At 41.4% G+C, this 22,871-nt stretch overlaps 1 protein-coding gene across 1 annotated transcript; it reads right to left on the bottom strand.

Moving 5' to 3' along the window:
• Nucleotides 1-2,242: 2,242 nt before the first annotated feature.
• On the bottom strand, nt 2,243-21,738 carry tnfaip8l3 (tumor necrosis factor, alpha-induced protein 8-like 3). The gene is made up of 3 exons (XM_058089445.1): nt 21,617-21,738; nt 21,367-21,503; nt 2,243-3,406 (listed from the first exon to the last, which is right to left on the bottom strand). The coding sequence occupies exons 2-3, from the start codon at nt 21,410-21,412 to the stop codon at nt 2,844-2,846; spliced, it is 609 nt and encodes a 202-aa protein (XP_057945428.1). The 5' UTR covers nt 21,413-21,503; nt 21,617-21,738; the 3' UTR covers nt 2,243-2,843.
• Between the last annotated feature and the right edge of the window lie 1,133 nt (nt 21,739-22,871).

The following is a 22,871-nucleotide window of genomic DNA, read 5'->3' on the forward strand; positions in this document are numbered from 1 at the left end:
TTGATGATCCCAAAGACCTTCGGGAAAAAAGTTTGGAAGGTGGGGGTCCCATTACCCATCCATTCTTCCATGGTGTAAAAGTAACACTACATTTCAGAAAAAGAACATCATACCAACAGTAAAATACGGTGGTGGTAGTGTGATGGTCTGGGGCTGTTTTGCTGCTTCAGGAAGACACACTGTGATAAATGGAACCATGAATCCAATTGAGATGCTGTGGCATGATCTTAAAAAGGTGCTTCATGCTGGAAAACACTCTGGTTTGGCTGAATTACAACAATTATGTAAAGATGAGTGGTTCAAAATTCCTCCAGACTCTTTGCAAGTTCCCACAAATGTTTGCTGTTGTTGCTGCTAAGGGTGAATCCACCAGTTATTGCTTTTAGGGGGCAATCAATTTTTCACACAGGACCATGTAGTTTCTCGGAAACGAATACGAAATATTGTATACAAGTGAATAATACTTATTCGTAATTGAACGTTTAAATAAATGTGACAACGTGGTACTTTTTGCAGCGTGGAGCATGACCTGTCCAGTAATGTGCGTCACGCACAAGCTGCGCCATCACCACGCTTGTAGATCTTTCCTGTCTGCCCACTGGCTTGTCAACAGCAAGTGCAATTAAATGTGCAGCAAACGATTAGACTTATGCACACAGGAGAGATTTACGAGTCAACTTTTATGACCTATTTGCTTTCTAAACTCTGCATGCTGCTAATTAGATCTACATAGATGCTGCTGGTAGGCTCAGTAACAAGTGAACACGCAATTACAATAATTATTACTAGAATAATATTAGAATAGAAATACATCTCACGGGTTAATGTACATTGAACACAACAATACGATATGTTATTAGTTGTATAATAATAACAATTGAAAATCTACAGTATAGGCTACATAATAATTGTAAAAGAAAAACCCACAGCCCTGTTGACGATAGGTCAGGTCCCAGAGGGCCTGGGGACAGTCAAGGATTATCTAAAAACAAAATCCTGAAATGATGAAGAAGGAGACATCCATGAAGAGCAGCAGAAGGGAGATATGATGAAACACTGTCATCTAGTGTTTAGTAACTGCAAGTGCATGTATTAATTGTCTTATCTTTATCCACGTCTATGGTTTGTTATTGTGTGTCCGCCATTTTTCATTGTAAAACAGCAAATGAGAAAATAACTTATGTAGTTTTGTTTCAAAGAATCGTGCTATCAAAATGTGTAGACGAAAAATACAAGAAAACTACAAAAAATGGCACAAACGTGAAGTATGGCGGGGTAGTATTTTTTCCCCATGTGGTACTGCTGCAACGATGAAGACACCAAACGTTTTTAAAATGTATTTTACTACTTAAATCATATGTGACATTTTGTCAAAAATATCGAAGAGCAGTTAATTTTATGTATTTTGTTGAATTAACTTACAAAATCAAATAGACAAATAGTATATGTGTACTTCGTAGTAGTGGTAGTCGTCGTGCTAATTATCAACAAGTCATAATAATTACAGGGTTGCTTATTCTATAAAAAAAATATCAAACCAGCATCAGTTCAAAGTTCAGAGACTTCACATATGATCAAACAATATCCTGAATTCGGTTCTCATATATCAGTGACATATGAAATGACACGGTACTATGTAATGTGGTGTTTGTTTTTCTATTTATTCACTTATGTAAATATTATATGACTGCTTTTCTTCTGGGATTTCCTTAATGGTTTGTCTCAAAGGATCTATGGAAGAAAATCATTTTTTCCCCTTTCATAACCTTCTTTCAAAGAGCTTTTTAAGACTGCATGGGTGACTCATCTCAAGAGTTGTTGTACAACATGTACTATAAACATACTATTTAAAAGTTATTCTGAGTATACTTGGATTTATGTATTTGGATATATATTTACTTGTCCTGGTCCATACGGGAGCTACTTATTTACTGTGTTTTTTTTTTATAGTGGTTTTAATTCTTATTTGAAGTTCTGTTGCATCACCACTAGAGGTCGTTGTTTTACACAATTGAACAAAGTAGCTATTGAGTGATAGATTATACTTCAGCATATCACAATAGTGGATGTTCACTTCGTGGTGGTCTGTTTTTCTATAAAATCTGAGCATGCAACCACGGCCACAGGGCATCCGATGAAGTAGAAATGGTTGATGGGATGATATTTCAAATGCACGCTAGTAAAGTCATGCCTTGCATGCGTGTTTGTGAAGTGAACAGGAAACTTGTGGCTTTTGTGCAATTTGTGGTTTATTGTCCCCATCCAATTCATCCTTATAATTTCTGTTTTGGAGACAATTTCACCTCAAAGAGGAGGAGGTATCAAGTCTTCAAAGCCCCAATGTAAGGGAGTTGATTTTGGATAAGCAACACATTAGCACACTAATCAATGAAGGAACAATGGAGTTTTCTTTTGTTCAGTTGTTGTCTGAAGAAATAACAAAATTATGTTGAAATATTTTTTTTTACTAAAAGACAAGTGATACACTCTGGACAAAAACACAACATGTCATTGGTCTTATGTACATATGATTCATGCCAGTCTCATTAAAAACACGTGCACGCACACACACGCGCAAAGAAAAAATGGATTACTGTTATCTTCCATCCAAATATACCAAAATGCATGTTTTTTTGGCTATTGGTTCATTTGTACATAAATGGGACACACACAGTCCAAGTATGCAGCAGCGGAGATCATGTCTTCATCAAACATGGCCTCGAATGCAGGATGTTACAACTAGCTCCATGGCAACAGATGCAGGATACAGGGAGTGCACAAAGGGTGAGAGGAGGGCAGTGGAGAGCAGAAAGATGCGGCAAGAGAGGTCAAAGGTCAAACGGTTAAAGCGTTCCCTCGTCTAACAGTTTGTTGATGCCGTTGCAGATCTTCCTCAGAGAGAGTCTGTACTCGTCTCCATCCCCGTAAAGCTCAGCCAGGAACTCCCCGTGGGCAAAATGGTTGAAAACGTGGTCGATGCGAGCATGAGAACGTGCGGTCAGGTGCTGCTCAACTATGGAGTGAAGAAGGTCCCGGCACTCCAGCAGCAGCTCTGACAGAATATTCCTGTCAAAGGTGTACTCCACCTCGTAGAAGGACACCGCCGTCATGGCCGCCTGGTTCATCTTCTTCTTGAAGCGCTCCACCGTGTCCAGCTCGTCGGGGCTGAACTGGTGGTTGCGGTAGAGGATGCCGATCTTCAGGGCGATCTTGATGACATCCTTGATGATCTTATGGGCCTCCTTTTTGCTCTTAGTGAACTCACGACTCGTCTTGTAGAGCTCGTCTAAGATCTCACTGCTGGTGTCGTCCGTCAGCATGTTGGCCACCACCATGGTCGCCATTTTGCTCAGGATCTTCTTCTGGGCCTGCAGGGCCAAGGAGCGAGAGTTGAAGCTCTCTTGCCCTTAGAGAAGGAGAGATAAGAAGCAGACGTGAGAAGGCTGATCTGGAATAAGCAAAGACTTACTAAGTCGTTGCAAACAGCTCCTGCTAACTGCTAAAACAAACCAATGTGAAGTGTAGAGCTGAGCAGATGTACTGCAGTGCGGTGCAAGCACATTCTATAACAGGGCGGCGGCCTTCCTGGAGCTGGCAGCGGTGCTGTGGGCTGACTGAAGGAGGAATGATTACCATCCACTGTGGAGAACATCAAATAGCTGCAGAGTGATAACATCGCCTCTGCACACTCTCTGTCCACATTGATCACAGCGGGGCATTCGTGCCTTCAACTATTCTTAGCAAATGATGCCTGACGTGTGTCTATCTAGTGTGGATGTGAAGACGAGCATAAGGCCAGGGGCTGCTATTTAGGGTTCTCTAAGGGCCACATCAGGGCCAAAGTTGTGAAAAAAACATGATTCACCAGGTTGCCATGGTAATGGTTTAATTTATTTTGAACACGCAGTTCACAAGTTACACAGGAATACATCCCATAGTATCATTCACATGTCCAAAATGAAGTATTGAATCCCACCCACTCTCTGTTTCACATCAATTACAATACATTTGTTCACTTCCTGTATTCCAAATGGACTCTTGGCCAATTTTATAATAATAAATAAATAAATACATAAATACATAGCTGGGCGGCACGGCACGACGCGCAGACCTCACAGCTAGGAGACCAGGGTTCAATTCCACCCTCTGCCATCTCTGTGTGGAGTTTGCATGTTCTCCGGGTTTTCTCCGGGTACTCCGGTTTCCTCCCACATTCCAAAAACATGCTAGGTTAATTGGCGACTCTAAATTGTCCATAGGTATGAATGTGAGTGTGAATGGTTGTTTGTCTATATGTGTGATTGGCTGGCCACCAGTCCAGGGTGTACCCCGCCTCTCGCCCGAAGACAGCTGGGATAGGCTCCAGCATCCCCGCGACCCTCGTGAGGAAAAAGCGGTTATTCCTGAAATCACTATTATTCAAATTAGACATATAGACAAACAACCATTCACACTCACATTCATACCTATGGACAATTTGGAGTCGCCAATTAACCTAGCATGTTTTTGGAATGTGGGAGGAAACCGGAGTACCCGGAGAAAACCCACGCATGCACGGGGAGAACATGCAAACTCCACACAGAGATGGCCGAGGGTGGAATTGAACCCTGGCCTCCTAGCTGTGAGGTCTGCACAGTAACCACTCGTCCACCGTGCCGCCTGGTAGCAATACATTGTGATTGAAAACCAGGATGAAAACATGGATATTTGCAGCTATAACATTTTCCATAGTGCGTATTTGCATTCATCCAGAGAAACATTTGAGAGGTCAGATGTCGCTGACATTGGACCTGGGGGAGGATGGCTCCCCATCTCTGTTCTAGTGCATCCCAAAGGTGTTTGATGGCCTTGAGGTCAGGGCTCTCAAGTTCCTCCATGCCAAACAGATTCAAGCATACCCTTATAGACGTGGCTCATGCATTCGGACACAGAAAAAGACAGATGACCAAACACAGATTATAGTACACAGTGTGTGTCTTTGTGTGTGTGTGTGTGTGTATCGCACATAGGGACACATCCACAAGAGGCTTAAAGCCGCACTTCAGTGAGAGTGCTGGCCGGTGGCATTTCATGAATTAGTTTAAAGCAAAATGACATTTAATGCACGTATAATTAGTCCACCATGACATTTAGCAAGTAAAGCAAATGTCTGTCCACAATCATTTCAAAATACAAATGATGGGATGTGCCCTCTTTGTGCTCTTTTGTGTGGCATCATGGGAGGATGGAGTGAAACCGCTACAGAGGCTCCAGAGCAGGGACAAACATACGCAATGAAGAATACTGATGATGTGTTCACTTTTCCAAACTGTGTATACTTTTATTGGTTTGACTGAATCCTGCAATAATTTATAGGTATCACTAAAGTCAAGTCTTTGAGAAGTTATATGATTAAAAACATTATATTAAACAGTATATGATTAAAAACACAGAAGAAACAGTGAACAGTAAATGTGAGTACATGTTGACCTTATGACTTACTGACATTTTAAAAATCAATACTCCTGCATAATATTTTCAATATACAATTGAGTTACGAGATGAAGTCCAGCAAAGTAGGACTAAATTCTGCCAGATGATGATGACATACAGCAAATACAGTAAATTCCCACACACTCAAACTCATCCTACATGTTTTTGGGGATAATTAATTTATATTTGGGCTGCATGGCGGTTGAGTAGTTACAGTGCAGACCTCACAGCTAGGAGACAAGGGTTCAATTCCACCCTCGGCCATCTCTGTGTGGAGTTTGCATGTTCTTCCTATGCATGTGTGGGTTTTCTACGGGTACTCCGGTTTCTTCCCACATTCCAAAAACATGCTAGGTTAATTAGCGACTCCAAATTGTCTATAGGTATGAATGTGAGTGTGAATGGTTGTTTGTCTATATGTGCCCTGTGATTGGCTGGCGACTAAGGTGTAAAGCCTTTTTTTTTAAAATCTCACAATCACTAGATTTGTCATTAGTCGCTTTTGAGAAAATATGTCGCCACTAGGGTTTGGAATGTCACCAGATTTAGCGACAAAGTGACCAAATGCTTTCTCATGTAAGGTTTCAGTTGGTTCTGTTTTCATTTGTGACCTTCATGTGTAAAGTACCATGAATGACTGCTGTTATGTAAATTAATTGAATTAAAGTTGCAACACTGCAAATGTGTCATACTTAAGTGTTAATTTAAGTTAGAGTCATAATGCAAATGCATGGTGTTCATTGTGCTTTATATCAACCATTTAATGCTTCTCTCAAGCACCTCTTTGTTCTTAGGAGTCTGATATCCCAAACCCAAATCCGATAGATTTGTGAAAGCTTGGCACTCTGATGAAAGTAACAGCTTTGCAATCCACAATGAATGTGTGCATAGAGACATTCAAAATGAATCACCAATAAGTCAAATCTGTTGTCACAGCTGAAAAGTGGGGGTGCTGAAAGTAGAAAGTAAAGTACACCCAATATGAAGTTACTGGATCTAAGCGGCAAACAAATCCTCCACCCTGGGATAAGTGGTTTGGAATGTAAACAACCTGAAGGATGCTGTTGAAGATGGACAAAGGACACTTCTGAAGTGTGTGAGTCAGACTGTTGGAGAAGGACTTGTACTGTATGAGTCAGACTCTGGTTAGTGAGCTGACAGGCTGAGAGAGTCCACATGGAGACATGGGGGACCTCCTTTTGAACATCGTCACAAAGTCCAACATTCCTAAGCACATTTAAATGGGACACAATTAGGCAAAGGAATGTTCATTCATTCATTTTCTACCGCTTTTCCTCACGAGGGTCGCGGGGAGTGCTAGAGCCTATCCCCAGCTGTCCGAGAGTCGGGGTACACCCTGGACTGGTGGCCAGCCAATCACAGGGCACATATAGACAAACAACCATTCACACTCACATTCATACCTATGCACAATTTGGAGCCACCAATTAACCTAGCATGTTTTTGGAATGTGGGAGGAAACCGGATTACCCGGAGAAAACGGGGAGAACATGCAAACTCCACACAGAGATCCCCGAGGGTGGAATTGAACCCTGGTCTCCTAGCTGTGAGGTCTGCGCGCTAACCACTCGACCACCCGCAAAGGAATGTTGTTGCACATATACAGTAACTATCACCCAAAGTCAGCTGGGATAGGTTCCAGCTCAACAGTGACCCAAGTGGTGAATTCATAAGCGATTAGTTCTAAGTATACGGTACTCCCTCATTTAGTCAAAATGGGTCCTAACCCATGCTGGTGTGGTTCCACATTTAGAAATTGCTTAATAACTTCTAACTTTCCATTTTAACTTTTCAACACTTCATTTGTGACGTCAGGATTAGGATGGTGCTCACGGCTCGCTGCCATTGGCCGTTGGCTAGACACTCTCTTCTTTGTTCCGCCCGGTGTTTCTAAAGTGCTGAGTCAACACTTTCTGCTGCGTTACATCAAAAACATAGTGTTCATACAGTGTGGAATACGGAGAACTGCCAAACCTGCCTTGAGAAAACATATGCCGCCCTATAAAAGCACAACTGGATTTATTTATAGGAAATAGATGTAAAGGAAACAAATGCACCCCTAAAACTGAAGTTTCCATGTAAAACATCTGTTCATACATCATCAGTTTAGCAGGACATACTGTTATGTATTTCCCACACAATCCGGTTACATCTACCCAGTGGAAGTCAGCTGTAGAGGCGAAACTGGAACCTCCACCCAGCGGTTTCTGAAGACTCTGGGCATCACAGGCCGCAAATTAAAAAAAGGCCCTGAAAGATCTCGCAAAAGAAGCGGAAGAGGGGAGCTTTTGACTGTGGCTCCGGCAAAATGACAAGCTTGGGGGAGGGAAGGGTCGTGGTACCGGCTGCAGGGAGTGGCCTTGCTCCACCATTTGGAGAAGTTCTGGTAGGAAAAGAGTGAAACATCTGCTGATGACACCTGGCTAGGTGGCACTGGTGGAAATGCATCAGGCAGAGATGCCACGGTGGGCCCACCTATTCTAACAAATTCTGTATTTCCCACAGGACTGTGATCTATTTGTGGCAGTGGTTGGTGGGTGGGGTTTCTAGGTGTCAACTTTTTTTTCTTACTTCTTTGTGTGTGTGTGTGTCCACACCGTGGTGGTTCATACGCAGGCCACACACCTAGGAAACCCAGGTTCGATTCCCCCTTCGGCATGTCTGTGTGAATGGTTGTTTGTCTATATGTGCCCTGTGATTGGCGGGCGACCAGTCCAGGGTGTACCCCGCCTCTCACCTGAAAACAGCTGGGATAGGCTCCAGCATACCTGCAACCCTTGTGAGGATAAGCAGTAGAAAATGAATGAAATTGTAATGATATTCTATTATTAGAAAATAGTAGTGTAATGATAACTTGTAAAGTACAAAGGACTGCTGATTTGTTCCTTCCCTGCTTGGAGCCACGAGTCATTTACTCATAATCATAATGTTTTTGTTCACCTACTACACAGCTCTAAATCCTGTCTGGATCAGATATCATTGTCAAACATACACACACACACACGTTGCTAGTGACAACATGCGGATGTTCAGCGTTACCTGAAACCCGGTGATACGCCGCAGGTGCATGTGATGTTTTTCTGAAGGGCACAAACACACACCCACCCACCCACACACACACACACACACATCACATGTTTTGATGTGTGCTGCCTCAAGCAGAGACAATGTCTTTATTATATTGACTTCAATGTGGACCTTTCTTTCCTCTAAACATTATTAGTCCAAACACTCAAAGAGCAGACAAGGGGAGGTGTGTTGTTGGCAGGTGACAAACAACAGACATGACGGCACCTTCAAATGGATCACCCTTTTTCCATGACAGTAAATAATCATACTTTACTAGATAGCCTCTTTTAAAATACCACATGCCCCTGACACAACATAGAGCTCCATTCATCATACATTCATTATTGGGTTTTAATGAAAAGATTATACAGTATTGCTGTTGGAGCAGAAAGATCAATCTCTGCCGCTTGTGTGTGGTGTCACAATAAAGGCTCGTCATTTCCTTTCACAGTAGTGCTTCATTCTTACCAGAGCGTAGGCTGCTGATTGCATAAACTCATTCATTCATTCATTTTCTACTGCTTTTTCCTCACGAGGGTCGCAGGGGTGCTGGAGCCTATCCCAGCTGTCTTTGGGCGAGAGGCGGGGTACACCCTGGACTGGTTGCCAGTCAATCACAGGGCACATATAGACAAACAACCATTCACACTCACATTCATACCTATGGACAATTTGGAGTCACCAATTAACCTAGCATGTTTTTGGAATGTGGGAGGAAACCGGACTACCCGGAGAAAACCCACGCATGCACGGGGAGAACATGCAAACTCCACACAGAGAAGGGTGGAATTGAACCCTGGTCTAGTAAATAATCATACTTTACTAAATAGATAACCTCTTTATTAGCCTCATTATATATTAATTATTGGGTTTTAATGAGAATATTATACAGTATTGCTGTTTTAGCAGAAAGATCATTCTCTGCCGTTTGTGTGTGGTGTCACAATAAGAGCTCGTAATTTCCTTTCACAGTAGTGCTTCATTCTTACCAGAGCGTAGACTGCTGATTGCATAAACTTCAATAACAAAAAATATGGAACTGCGTATTGTATCTCATGAGAGTCCAGGTATCCCTAATATTTTGGCCAGGGAGTGTATGCACATGCGTGTGATTGCAGAGAGATCCATGCTATAAAGAGAAATGCTAGAATGTGCTCTGAGTAACTGGGGACATACACAACTCTAATCATGGTCAATATCAACAAAATGGCACCCGAGGGAGGCCAAAACATACTCGGTGACAGCTTGACTTTCACTTCTTTTTCATTGGCCTGATTTCTGTGCGACAAAAAGCCGTTTCTGCACACTTTATGCACAGCAGGCATGCTTTTTGGTATACAACAGAAACATTTTCTTTTAATTGTCTACATCGTTAACAAGCCTGAGCGGACATTGAGGGTGAAATACCACAGCTTGACTGGTAGAGTTGGAGTTTTTGCCATTCCGAGTCTCTCCTCCTCTCAGTCTGTCCTGTAAAGGTTCCACACAGACCTATTTTTAACTGCCACTGTCACAAAATGACTCAAACGCACCACCCCTGCATGCCATGTTGCTGTATATGCAGAGAGGAAGAAGAAAGTATCTAAAGGAGGATTAAAGAGAGCGGGAAGTAAGATGTATTGTTCGTAGTCATCAAATCTTGTACAATCTTTCCAAAGGGCACTCTGGCTCTGAAGGAGGTCATTCAGTACTCCATTAACAACTACTCAGGATGTAGAGGGGCAATCAGAGCTGCAGGGTTAATGAATAACTCTTTTAATTCCTCCAGTGGCCTTCATCAGTGTGAGTACTGAGATGAAAGTCTGTTTCCTTTTAGTGGATGGAGAATAATTACTGTTGTAGAAACGAGAACACGCAACTTTTTTATGCATTCTCTGCTACACACACACACACACACACACACACACACACACACACACACACACACACACACACACACACACACACACACACACACAAGATCTTTGAGGCATTCTGCTTACTTTAAAGAAAACACAGCCATAACAAATGAATACTTGTGTGCTCACCGCAGGTGTTTTCTGCCTGAATCTGGCTTTTTGGACAGAAATGGATGTAGCATGGCTAAAGAGCAAACTCATATCCCATTCCTCAAGATTGATTAGATTATTATATTTATTTTTTCCATTATTTTTGACTATGATCAAATGTAGTGTTACATATTTGAATATAAAATCAGTTATTTTTGTACCACATTCATCCTGTTGACAGTCTTTTATTCATGCATTGTACTTTAATTAAGTGATGCTGTATCTGTAGCTGTGTGGAGTGTGCATGTTCTGTGTTTTCTCCGGGTATTCCGGTTTCCTCCCACATTCCAAAAACATTGGAAGGTTAATTGGTAACTTTTAGGTTAATTAATAACAGCTAGGTTAATTGGTTGTTTTTCTATATGTGCCCTGTGATTGGCTGGCGACCAGTCCAGGGTGTACCCCGTCTCTCACCCGAAGACAACTGGGATAGGCTCCAGCACGCGACCTTAAGCGGTAGAAAATGAATGAATTAATTAATGTTCCAAGAGTCAAACTATAGTAGATTCCTGCTACCTTCCAGGACCACTAGTGAGTGGTAAAAAACTAGGAACTCATACGCTCATAAAAAAAGATGCTTTTTGACAAAAGCTTCGTCCTATCTGAACTGTCTAATTTGACGCTGAAGTTCTCCTCTGATTTTGGATCATCATATACAATGGAAGTCAGTGTTGTCATTATTAGATTAGATAGAACCCTTTCCTCCCTTTTTAGTATAGCTCATACACTAATTAAATGCCTTTAAAGTATAACATTTACAGGTACTCAACACTAATGAATGATAATGTAAGATGATCCATGAACAGATAGAATTGGAGTCATGGGGTATAATATGTTATATGTGTTTCATTTTTGTGTCTCACAGCAACTTTGGTGCCTTCAACAAAGTGCGCAGAACAAAGTGAAAAATCTCAATACTTGACAAAAACATTATTGGTGAAGCCGAAACACATAAACTTGAATTTTTGGTACATGTATGTTGTACATTTTACCTGTGTTTCCACATACTGTATTTAGAAATTATTATTCATTCAATCATTCATTTTCGGGCATGAGGCGGGGTACACCCTGGACTAGTCGCCAGCCAATCACAGGGCACATATAGACAAACAACCATTCACACTCACATTCATACCTATGGACAATTTGGAGTCGCCAATTAACCTATTTAGAAATTATTTAGAAACTATTATGAGTGCTGAATCGCTAATGTGGATCCCGCGTATATTGTAAACCTTTTGAAATACTACACAGATAAGCATGATTGTAATTAGGAAGGAACTATATCAATATTAAAACTTAAGAACACCCAAAACAAGCAGCTACTGTGGTCTCACTGGCAGAGGAAGCAGATGAGCGTTACATAGGAGAGCTGTCCTATAGACGATGCTTAACATTGAGATGATAAAACCAGGAGCAGGTTCTGATGCTGTGACTAACTGTCCAGAGAAAATCACTTAAAAGCTTATTTGAATCAGAAAGAACACAAGAACAAATTGCCTTTGGCTACAACATGGCCGGTATGTGATGCTCTGTTCCTGTTCCATGGGTCTTACTTTTAATGGTTGTGTCCCTGTTGAGCTAAGGCTAAAACAGGAAGTTGCATGAGACGTGATTGATTAAAATGCCATTGGCCTGATTGCTGGTCATGAGGAAAGTGGAAGAAAGTGACCTCTATGGTGGCTCCCATTGCAGTCACTATGGAGGACGACAGGACTAGTCCAGTCCACTGAGAATGATAGGACTAAAAGACCTTGAGAGATCAATGCCCTTTGACTTTTTCTCTGCTTTAACACGAATGCTATAATCAGCAGCGGACTGCCATTGTAGCACACTCATGGTTAGTCGGGCATGGGAACTGGCTGCAGGCATTATCTGTGGGATGTTCCCTCTACCACATTGTGCCAAACCCTCATCATTATTACACAGCAAAATCAAAGACTGAGGGAGAATTCTATAAACTATAGACCATATGTGTCATTCTTGCCTGCTCTGCAAATTCATCTGGCTGGGAAACTGTTTAGAAAATAGCATTGAGTTGGCCTGCATCACGGACTTCAACAAAGTGTTCGCAACAATCTGCCTAATGAAGTATTTCTTGCAGTATCATCTACTTCTCTGGCATTACAAGATTAGAAACAGCCACCGTATTATATATAGTATGAATTACACAGCCAGAGTCATCCCAAAGGCAACAATAATTTAACTGTTCATTATACTGGTAGGTTCCAATCCACTGTACTATGCTCAAAGAACAAAAATATTCACTTTATTAATTATCGAATGCTACTTCTAACTTAATATTCACTTATTACGGTCGGGTCTGCCATTTTTGGCCAAAAATATTCATTCATTTTCTACCGCTTATCCTCACGAGGGTCGCGGGTATGCTGGAGCCTATCCCAGGAACAAATCAGCAGTCCTTTGTTCTTTCCAAGTCATCATTACACTATTTTCTAATACTATCATTACAATTTCATTCATTTTCTACTGCTTATGCTCACAAGGGTTGCGGGCATGCTGGAGCCTATCCCAGCTGTCTTTGAGTGAGAGGCGGGGTACACCCTGGACTGGTCGCCAGCCAATCACAGGGCACATATAGACAAACAACCATTCACACAGAGACGCCCGAAGGGGGAATCAAACCTGGGTCTCCTAGGTGTGTGGCCAGCGTGGTAACCATCCACCGTCCACACACAAAATGAAGCGAAAGAAAAAAGTTGGCATCTCTGCCTGATGCATTTCCACCAGTGCCACTTAGCCAGGTGTCATCACTGGTTGCCAGCCAATCACAGAACACATAGACAAACAACCATTCACACTCACATTCATACCTATGGACAATTGTACAAATGGAGTCGGCAATTAACCTAACATATTTTTGGAATGTGGGAGGAAACCGGAGTACCCGGAGGAAACCCACGCATGCACGGGGAGAACAAACTCCACACAGAGATGCCAGAGCAGGGAATCGAACCCTAGCTGTGCGGCCTGCACGTGGCCCCACTTTTAACATGTCTGTCAAAATGCTGAAAATGGTCGACTGCAATGTACGGGTGTTTGTGTGTGTGTTATTGTGGTGTGTATGAGGAAGTTTTCTCATCTGATGAATGAGATTTGACATAAACACGACACGAAAGTTAAAATTACTTTTGGGTCCTTCCTTGAACTCACTGGTTTTAACCAATGTTTTGTTGAGACGTGCTCAGGATGTGTATAAAATCCAAAATATGAAAGGCAATGCAGACAAATGCTGCCTGTTATTTACTAAACCACCATGAAGGGGAAATTTCGAAGCAACTGCAGCTCTTTACGTCTTAACAGTTGCACACAAAAGGGTAAACATTCAGCACAACATGCACACGTACTGTTTGCCTGTGCTATTATTTATTTTCTTTTATCACACCCCAAAATTTGATCCCATTTGGGCTGACTTGAAATTTCTCATACAGCTCTGCCGCTTTTATTACACAAACAATTGAATAGGAAATCTCCTTAGTATTCACTTTGTGGCATTTATTGCAAAACAGTGATGCAAGCTGTATATTACAGTCTTTGCAGGCTTTTGGAACTGAATGACTTTTCGTAATTTTTTTGGTGGAATGCTCTGTTTGGTGGTGGCCCTGTCTTATGAAAATAATATGTATGTTTTCATTTCACAAAATCCACTCAAGAAGACAGGAGGGAAAAAAAGATGGTGTAGAAACATGCATTTATTTATGCAGGTGAGGAAAAAAGAGAAGTCTCTCTGCAGGAAAATCTGCAGATGCGTCACATCATTTGAAGACCAGTGACATAAATATGCAAATCTAGAGGATGAGGAGGCGAGCGTGGTAAAAGAAAATGACTGTAGCTGCAGTTGAAGTCCTTTTGTGTCAAATATACCAGAAACATCTTCTGGTTGAGCATCCTTTCCTTTTTCTTTGACTCCATTCCTTACCGAGTGTACACTGAGTTGACCATAAAGGAAGTAAATGTTTTCCGGCCCTAGTTGGCCCTCTCATTAGATCTCAGCCAAGTCTCAGCGTGGCGTAGCATTGCTTTAAAAAAGAGACCCACACGGCAATGCAAAAAGGCTCCCGCTCAACACACACAATACTCTCAGGCACAATCATCCAGGCCATGGCAGCATCTCCCATAACTTTGGCCTGTTTACGAGTTCACCCACTTGGACTGAGTTCTTAAGAAGTGAGGCGACCAGGCTGGCTTAATGAACAACCCAAACAACCAAAATAAAGTTTTCTTTTGGTGATGAGATTCTGATACAGATACGTAACTCAATGAATACAAATTAGCAATTCATTAGCAACCTTTGTTTCTACGGCTTATCTTTTTTTTTTAATTCTTCTTTTCATTTCCTTTTCCACAACACAGTCTTTTTTGTAGTCATATTTGATGATTTTGCATTTTTTACCTATTAACACAGTTTCCTTCACTAAATCTGGTGCCATTACAACGCACTCTGACAACATTCATTCATTCATTTTCTATCGCTTATCCTCACAAGGGTCGCGGGGGTGCTGGAGCCTATCCCAGCTGTCTTCGGGTGAGAGGCGGGGTACACCCTGGACTGGTCGCCAGCCAATCACAGGGAGGGCACATATAGACAAACAACCATTCACACTCACATTCATACCTATGGACAATTTGGAGTCGCCAATTAACCTAGCATGTTTTTTTCTCAAAAACAACTAGTGACATATCTAGCGACATTTCCTGGTGTGGTTGAGGAGTTTTTGTGGTATTTCAAGCTCAAAAATGAAAGTTGTTGTACAGTACCTGCTGTTGACAGGTACTGTATTTGCACTCCTAAAGGTAAAAGTAAGTGTTTTTACTCCCTTTTTTCTCTCTCCCACAGGTTAAGATTTTTTTACGATAGCAACATTCTATGCAAATTAGACGATGATGCCATCTAGAAACATTGCCACTTTTAGGACAGCCAATTGCTACTTTTCTTACTGAAAAAAGGCAACAGTTCAAGGGACCTATTATGCTTTTTCCACTTTTCTGACCTATAAATGTAGTTAGAATGTAGTATTCGCGTGTTAAATGATGCCAACATTTCAGATAATGACGTTTGCGCAATTGGAAGTGAGCCCTGAAAGAAGTTTGGGATGGCTCGAAACGCTCAATTTCAGATGGCGTGGTAAAACTGAAGGTTTATGATGGCTTGCTTATATGGGCTTGTGATGTAGGCCAGATACGCTCTCTGCCCTCTCCCAAGCTCCACTTTTTGTGTTTACGTTGTTAACAATGGCTCACCGTAAGTGTTTTGATGGGTGTAAGGGTAAGAAACATCTGTTACAATTCCAAACAATGCATCAGGCACTAGTGGTTGGAGTTCCTGATTCCCTACCAGCAAAAGAAACACATTTTAAACATTTTTGTCAGCGGCATTTCACACTGGACTGTTTCATGACTATGAGCCAGTATGCAGCTGGACTAGCCGACAAACTGTTGCTGAAGCATGGCCTCTTCATATAATGTTACTTCAAAAGAGAGGGAGAAATTTCTGAGTTTCTGGAGGAGACCAATGAAAACAGTTGGGAGCACAGGTCAAATGTGAAAAAAGGGGGAGGAGGAGGTTTGGTGTCAACTTTCTACACTCCCTCAATTAAAATGTTTCTGCCTGCTTTGATTGGCGTGATAAAAATGGATACCTAGTATACAGTCTTTGGCCTAGACGCTCTGATAGCGCCAAGGCCTGGGCGCTGATCTCCTTGCGGCTGTGGGCCCACCACTGCTAACTAATGACAAGGAAATAACTGTGGTTCACTTCTTCTCACAAACACACATTTGAAGAGTTGTTGCAGCCACTGAGGGAATAAATTCCTGCTGGAAACTTAACCCTCTCCACTGACAGCACAAATCCTAAACCCCCCACATGTGTTAAATCCAATATAAGCCTACTACAAAAAGTGTCACATTGGAGTCTCCTTTTCCTTCTTCCCATTTAATGTCTTAAACCCACAAGTATATATTTCTGTCTGATTTGCCTTCTACTTCCCAGAGCCTAGTAACTTTAAAAGAAGAGCAATAGGAAATTGTTTCAAATTCAGAAAGAAATGCCGCCTGAGGGTCATTTGCATCCTCTTGCTTGTTTTTAATGGCCCCCGGCATGTACTCAAAACAAAGGTAAGATTAGAGCTACACCAAAAAGAAAAACCCTCTAAAAACAACCAAATTAAATATCTGATTTAAAAGGGGACCTATTATGCTATTTTTTGGTCCTTTGTATTGAGTTGTGTAGAGCAGCTACACACAATAACCTGCACACAAAGCTTTCTAGATCTTCCAGAATCTGCACCCATTCCAGCTGTATTTCCTTGGATTTCCAAAACGGTCTGTTTTAATTTATTCTATTCAGGGCCCGTCTCAGGCCACGCCCACTGCAATTGGTCACACTCCTGAGGACTTCCAGACTACTGCCAAACCCCACTGTCTAATTTTGTCAGTATAGGAGTTGATAATAAATGAATAAACCATTTGGAGAACTACTTTAAAAGTGGACCTATATTACACTCAAGGAGTGTAATATAGGTCAGTGTAAATGTGGTCATTAAACTGAAACTGAGCTGTACTGTCATGTACGGTCTGTTATGTATGCTTTACAGTTATTTATTGTCATTAATTTATTATCCTGAGATGCTACAGTTTATACGTTTATAAGTGTCGGAAGCTATTGCTGTGTATAACATTAAAGCTCAGTGTGGCGTCACTGGAAAATAAAGGTCACTCTGGTTATTTCTATTTAATTTTAATGTTAATTTTAATGTAATAATATTGTCTTAGTGTTAGAGTGTAGAGTATAAAATAACCATTTCAACACAAGACATTTCAAGATTCTTAATAGAGAAGAATCGGTCTTTGTCCTGTTAATATAAGGTAACATTGTTCATATTGTCAAGTTTCCTTTGCTTGGAACACGTATTTAATAACCGCATTAAACATTTTTATTGGTACTTTGGAACCCACGGGTCCAGGGAACAGAACATTTTATGAACTGAAAGCTTAAATGATATTCATTAATGTTAATCCTGTTGTTGGGAATAGTAACATTGTATGAGGTCTTTTACAGTGTCTCCATATTTTCCTACTCAGTCTTTAAAGTAATGAGCACAGTGGGTTCTGTTATGCCAGAGTTAGTTAGGTGTGAAGAAAAATCTGTGTGACTGCCTTTTTTTCACGTTAGCTTTTCACCAACATCACACTACAGTGTGAGCTGCTAGTCTAAAACCAGCGCTGGGCATTTCTTGAATCCAAAGAGCTCTCTTTTCCAGTCCCTTGTTTGCGTTGTGTCTCCCATCAAACCACAACCTCGTCATGAGTGTGTCTCTATGAGGCCTCGTCAAAATGCTTCTGTGGTCTAAGCCCATGCTTTGGTACTAGCTCAAGCAAATGCTTCTGTGGTCTAAGCCCATGCTTTGGTACTAGCTCAAGCAGGGGAAGCACCGATCGCTTTTTGAACATGTCATAGATGTTATGAAACATGTCAGAAGATGCATATAACACCTGGGAGTCTTAAGGTCGACTCTTTGCGGAAACTAAAGGGGAAAAATCTCCCAAGTTGCCTTTTTTTCCCCATTTTTAGGTTCCCTCCCTCCTTTTTTTTGCAGTTTGTGTTATAATTTTCCAGAAGCAGCTCTTGGTTGTGGGTGTATGTCATGTGCAGGGGTGCAAGTGAGTAGTCTCCATCTGTGTATCAGATTAAAGAAGTTGAGAATGCATGCAAAACCAAGAGACTATTTTTCAGTGGCCTGTGCAGCATGTAATTGTCGAATGTCATCTTTTTGTCAGTTAAAACATGTTATTTTATTTATTTTTGTCATTGCTGGGTTGGATGACCTGGCCGAGGAGTTGCGTTGTGTTATCAAACAGCTTTTCTAGTTGCTTTGTTTATAATAGAACCATCCCCCATCACCCCTATGGATCTCATCGTTGGCCAAGCAGCTTGTCAACAAGCCTGTGTTCCACTGCAAAGTTGACAAAAATGTGTGCAAGTACCTCAGCAGATGGCAGATTGATGTCTGGGTGACTGAATCGCCAAGATTATATTGCCAAAATAAGCTATGGGCTGAATCAATCTCCTCCAACATAATACCAAAGTAGCTAAAAGAATGATGGAATATTAGAATATAACAATTATTGTGAGTCATTGGACCTTATGCCACTTTAGTTCAGTCTGAATAGATGAAGTGGATGTCTATGGTTAGTTTTTTTCTTCAGATTTTTGTGGGTTTGACATTTAACGTTCATTCAAAAGTAAGACCCTAACTAGGGTTGTTAAGAGGAACATGAGAAGAGGAGAAGAACAATATACATTCAAAACAGTAAAACTTCCTTTGTTGTTGTTTAACTTATATTTAGCCTGTGTGACAATTAAAAATAAAATCCATACATTTTCTTTATTGCTTATCCTCACGAGGGTTGCGGGGTGCTGGAGCCTATCCTAGCTGTCTGACCCTGGACTGGTCGCCAGCCAATCACAGGGCACATATAAACACTCACATTCATACCTATGGACAATTTGGAGTCACCAATTAACCTAGCATGTTTTTGGAATGTGGGAGGAAACCGGAGTACCCGGAGAAAACCACATACACGGAAGGAACATACAAACTCCACACACAGATGCCCGAAGGGGGAATCCAACCCAGGTCTCCAACCTGTGTGGCCTGCATACCACTGTGCAGCCTAAAAATAATACAACTAATATTATTTATAAAACACACATGAGGTTCTACATCTGTAATCTAACACATTGTAATTACATAACTTGTCATTAAAGTTAAGAATAGGTGTTTGATTGTTTCTACATTTTACTATTAACAGTGGTTACCTATTTTTAAACTTTTATGACCATTAGGAATGTTGTCTGTACAGTTCATAAGGGCTTTAGTATGGCAAATCAGTACAACTGGTTTGAAGCCATTGGAAAAGTCGTTTTTCACAAATAAATCCCAAACGGTAAGTCCTATTAACTTGAAACCAATTCCCACCTGCACAATTTACCACAAGCTATGCAACAGTACCAAGCACCACTCTAAAAATGCATTCAAAACTTATTTTTTGTACATTTCCAGATATAAAAAAAAAAGTGAAAGTTAAATGTCCATCTAGTGTAATATCTAATATATCTTATATACGGAGTGCCAGTAAAAAAACAAGCCGTGGGCTGACTACGGTCCCCATGCCACACTTTGGAACCCCCTGGTCTACTCCCATTATGTCTTATGTGATTTGTTTCATCTGAAAATGGATTGTATTGGCCCGTAAGGGTTGAATTGAGCTGTAAATCTATTTCCGACATTGTATCAATTGCATGCAAATGACTGCAGATGTAGATTTTCAGCATTTAGTGGATCCCGGTCAAACATCAATGGTGTATGTCACAGGTCACGGTGAAATAAGTGGAAATAAAATATGCTTACTAACAACATAAACATAAGGCTGAAAAGTCACCTTGAAGAAAAAAAAAAGTAATTGTGTACACTCTTAACACTTTGTTCCACCGTACAAATATAATATATTGCATCGATCACACATCCCTCATCTAAACAAAACGTCATATTTGAGCTGCACAGCAGTTTCAGTGTAGGCCAGCTTGACTTCATTACACTTCATAATACAAAAATGTTGACCTTCATCAGGCACTCATACCGCTTTTTCCTCTCTTGATAAAAAGTGTGGTGCAGCCACAGAGCAGGATGCATTTAAGTATGAGTCAGACTCTATTGGCTTGAAAAAATATCATTTTCCCTTCACTTTCATAACATAGACCAGACAGGAAAAACTCAAATTAATCTGCATAAGGAAGTGAAAACGTTTGTCTCAGACCTCGGCTACAAATGAAAGTCCGTTTTCAATGATGACGGCACATTTATATGGCCGCCTGGCTCACATATCAATGTACCCCTTGCTTTTGCCAGCGGATCAAACAGACAGACAGACAATGTGCCAGATGGACACACAGATGGTGGAGTTCAACAGAGCATCATTTACATACAAAGACTAAGAACACTAAATCTAAAATCAGTGTCCACATTATGGATAAATCAGGAAAACTTTTCCAGGAACCAGTTATAATACACCATATAAGATTCCAGGATACATATACTGATATATATATAAACTTGTGAAACCACAACGGATCTTACCCTGCTGACTTCATAACACACCGGTAAAACCCGACAATGCATTTATGTGAGATGTGTTCAAGAGAAGCGTTCAGGGAAGTGTTCATGATGACCAAACACGTGTTGGAGCTTGCCGGTAACTGGTGGCGACTGAACCGCCTTTCACCACCAGACCACCCTGCTAGACTCGCTTGTCAGTCATCAGCATCCTATGTATGTACTAGCTCAGAGCAGCTTTCACATATCCGTGTACTGCAGCTCAGCTGGAGGGTTATTTTGAGGTAACGGTGCAAAAAAAAAAACACACGGCGGGGGGCTTGGAATTGTGCGGAAAAGAGGATGCAATCTCAACATAACATAACATCTTTGTGACAATTATTACTAAATTAACATTCCATTCTTGGCAATATACTTTTGTTATAATATCACAATATTATTTAACTATATAATGAGGATTATAGGTTCCTTCAATAGTTTTAACACATATGGTTTGTTGTCCTAAAAAGGGTTCTTTGTTGGATTCAATTGAGAGTATGTAATTAATTCAATGAAAAGGAAAGTACATACAGAGCGAGTGTAATACCGCCTTGTAAAAATAAATTAAATAAAACAAAGAGTACCTGGAGAGAGGTCCCCATCACTCTGCTCTCCGGAGTCAGAGTCCATGTTCTCCTGCAGGACACAAGGAGGCTACAGAAGCTCTCTGATTCTCTTTTGCTCTCTTGTTCTCTTTTCCTCTCCAGGGAGACTTCTGATTCTGCTCTCCACAAAAAAAAAAAAAAAGATGAAGCCACAATATATTTTTTTCCCTGCTGAGCTTCCCTTCTCCACCCAGGTCTTGGATCAGTGCAGCTGTGGGAGGAATGTTACCAGGATCATTTGCTGAGCTGTCTTTTTTTTTTTTTATTGTTGCTTCTGCTTCCTTCTCCTGACTCCTTCAGTTTCCCTCTTTCTGCTCCCTCTTCTGTACTTTTCTGATGCACCCTCCCCTCTCTCCCACTCGGTCCGCCCCCCTCGCTTCCTCGTCCCACCTCTTCCTCCTCCTCCTCTCATCCGTTGCTGTCACACTCGGCCTCTTCACGCTGCCTCCACTCCAACTCTTTCTCTACCTCTTTCTGTATGCTGTAAGTGCAGCCTCTTCCTCTCTCTCTCTCTCCTCTCTACCCTCCCCGCTCTCTGGGTAAGAGCGCTGCTTGTGCTTTAATAGAGCAGTGGGAGCAAGGGCAATTTAAAATTCATCCCAGCAGTAAAAATCCCATGACCCCTTGTTACCGGCTTCTTCTAAAATGACTGTGGAACTGTCACTTGACATGAGGTCACATGGCTGTTTAACTATCTGCTGTAAATGTTCCATGCGTGTCATCTCTGGCTCCAATCGGGGCGGTTTGATGAACTGTTATGGAAACGTGGTGTTGGTCTGGGAACCAGAAATGATCTAGTATCATGCTGTTGTTTTACATTGCCTTCCGGTGGTGTTCTACTGAGATGCCCAAACGGAGATTCCAGGCATTGAGCCCCTGAGTGACGGAGCTGCCGGTTGTTCATTCATTCATTTTCTACCGCTTTTTCCTCACGAGGGTCGCGGGGGTGCTGGAGCCTATCTCAGCTGTCTTCAGTGTACCACCCTGGACTCGCCAGCCAATCACAGGGGACATATACTAGACAAACAACCGTTCACACTCACATTCATACCTATGGACAATTTGAAGTCGCCAATTAACCTAGCATGTTTTTGGAATGTGGGAGGAAACCGGAGTACCCGGAGAAAACCCACGCATGCACGGGGAGAACATGCAAACTCCACACAGAGATGGCCGAGGGTGGAATTGAACCCTGGTCTCCTAGCTGTGAGGTCTGCATGCTAACCACTAGACCGCCGTGCCGCCACGGAGCTGCCGGTTGTGTGATCATTTAAACCTGAATAAATAAATAAACCATCATATGTGGTGCTTGTCTCACTGAACAGTTACTGACACCTAGAGGCCAATGTAGAATACTACATTCACAATTACAATGCATCTTCTGACAAATTTCTTTATTATTTGATTTAGCTAGTTCATTTAATGCTAGAAAATGATTCTTTTAGGCCAAGAATAATTACAATTTGCTTAAATATGATTCCTCA

The sequence above is a fragment of the Doryrhamphus excisus genome, chromosome 12 (assembly GCF_030265055.1).
Source record: "Doryrhamphus excisus isolate RoL2022-K1 chromosome 12, RoL_Dexc_1.0, whole genome shotgun sequence".
Taxonomy (NCBI): Eukaryota; Metazoa; Chordata; class Actinopteri; order Syngnathiformes; family Syngnathidae; genus Doryrhamphus; species Doryrhamphus excisus.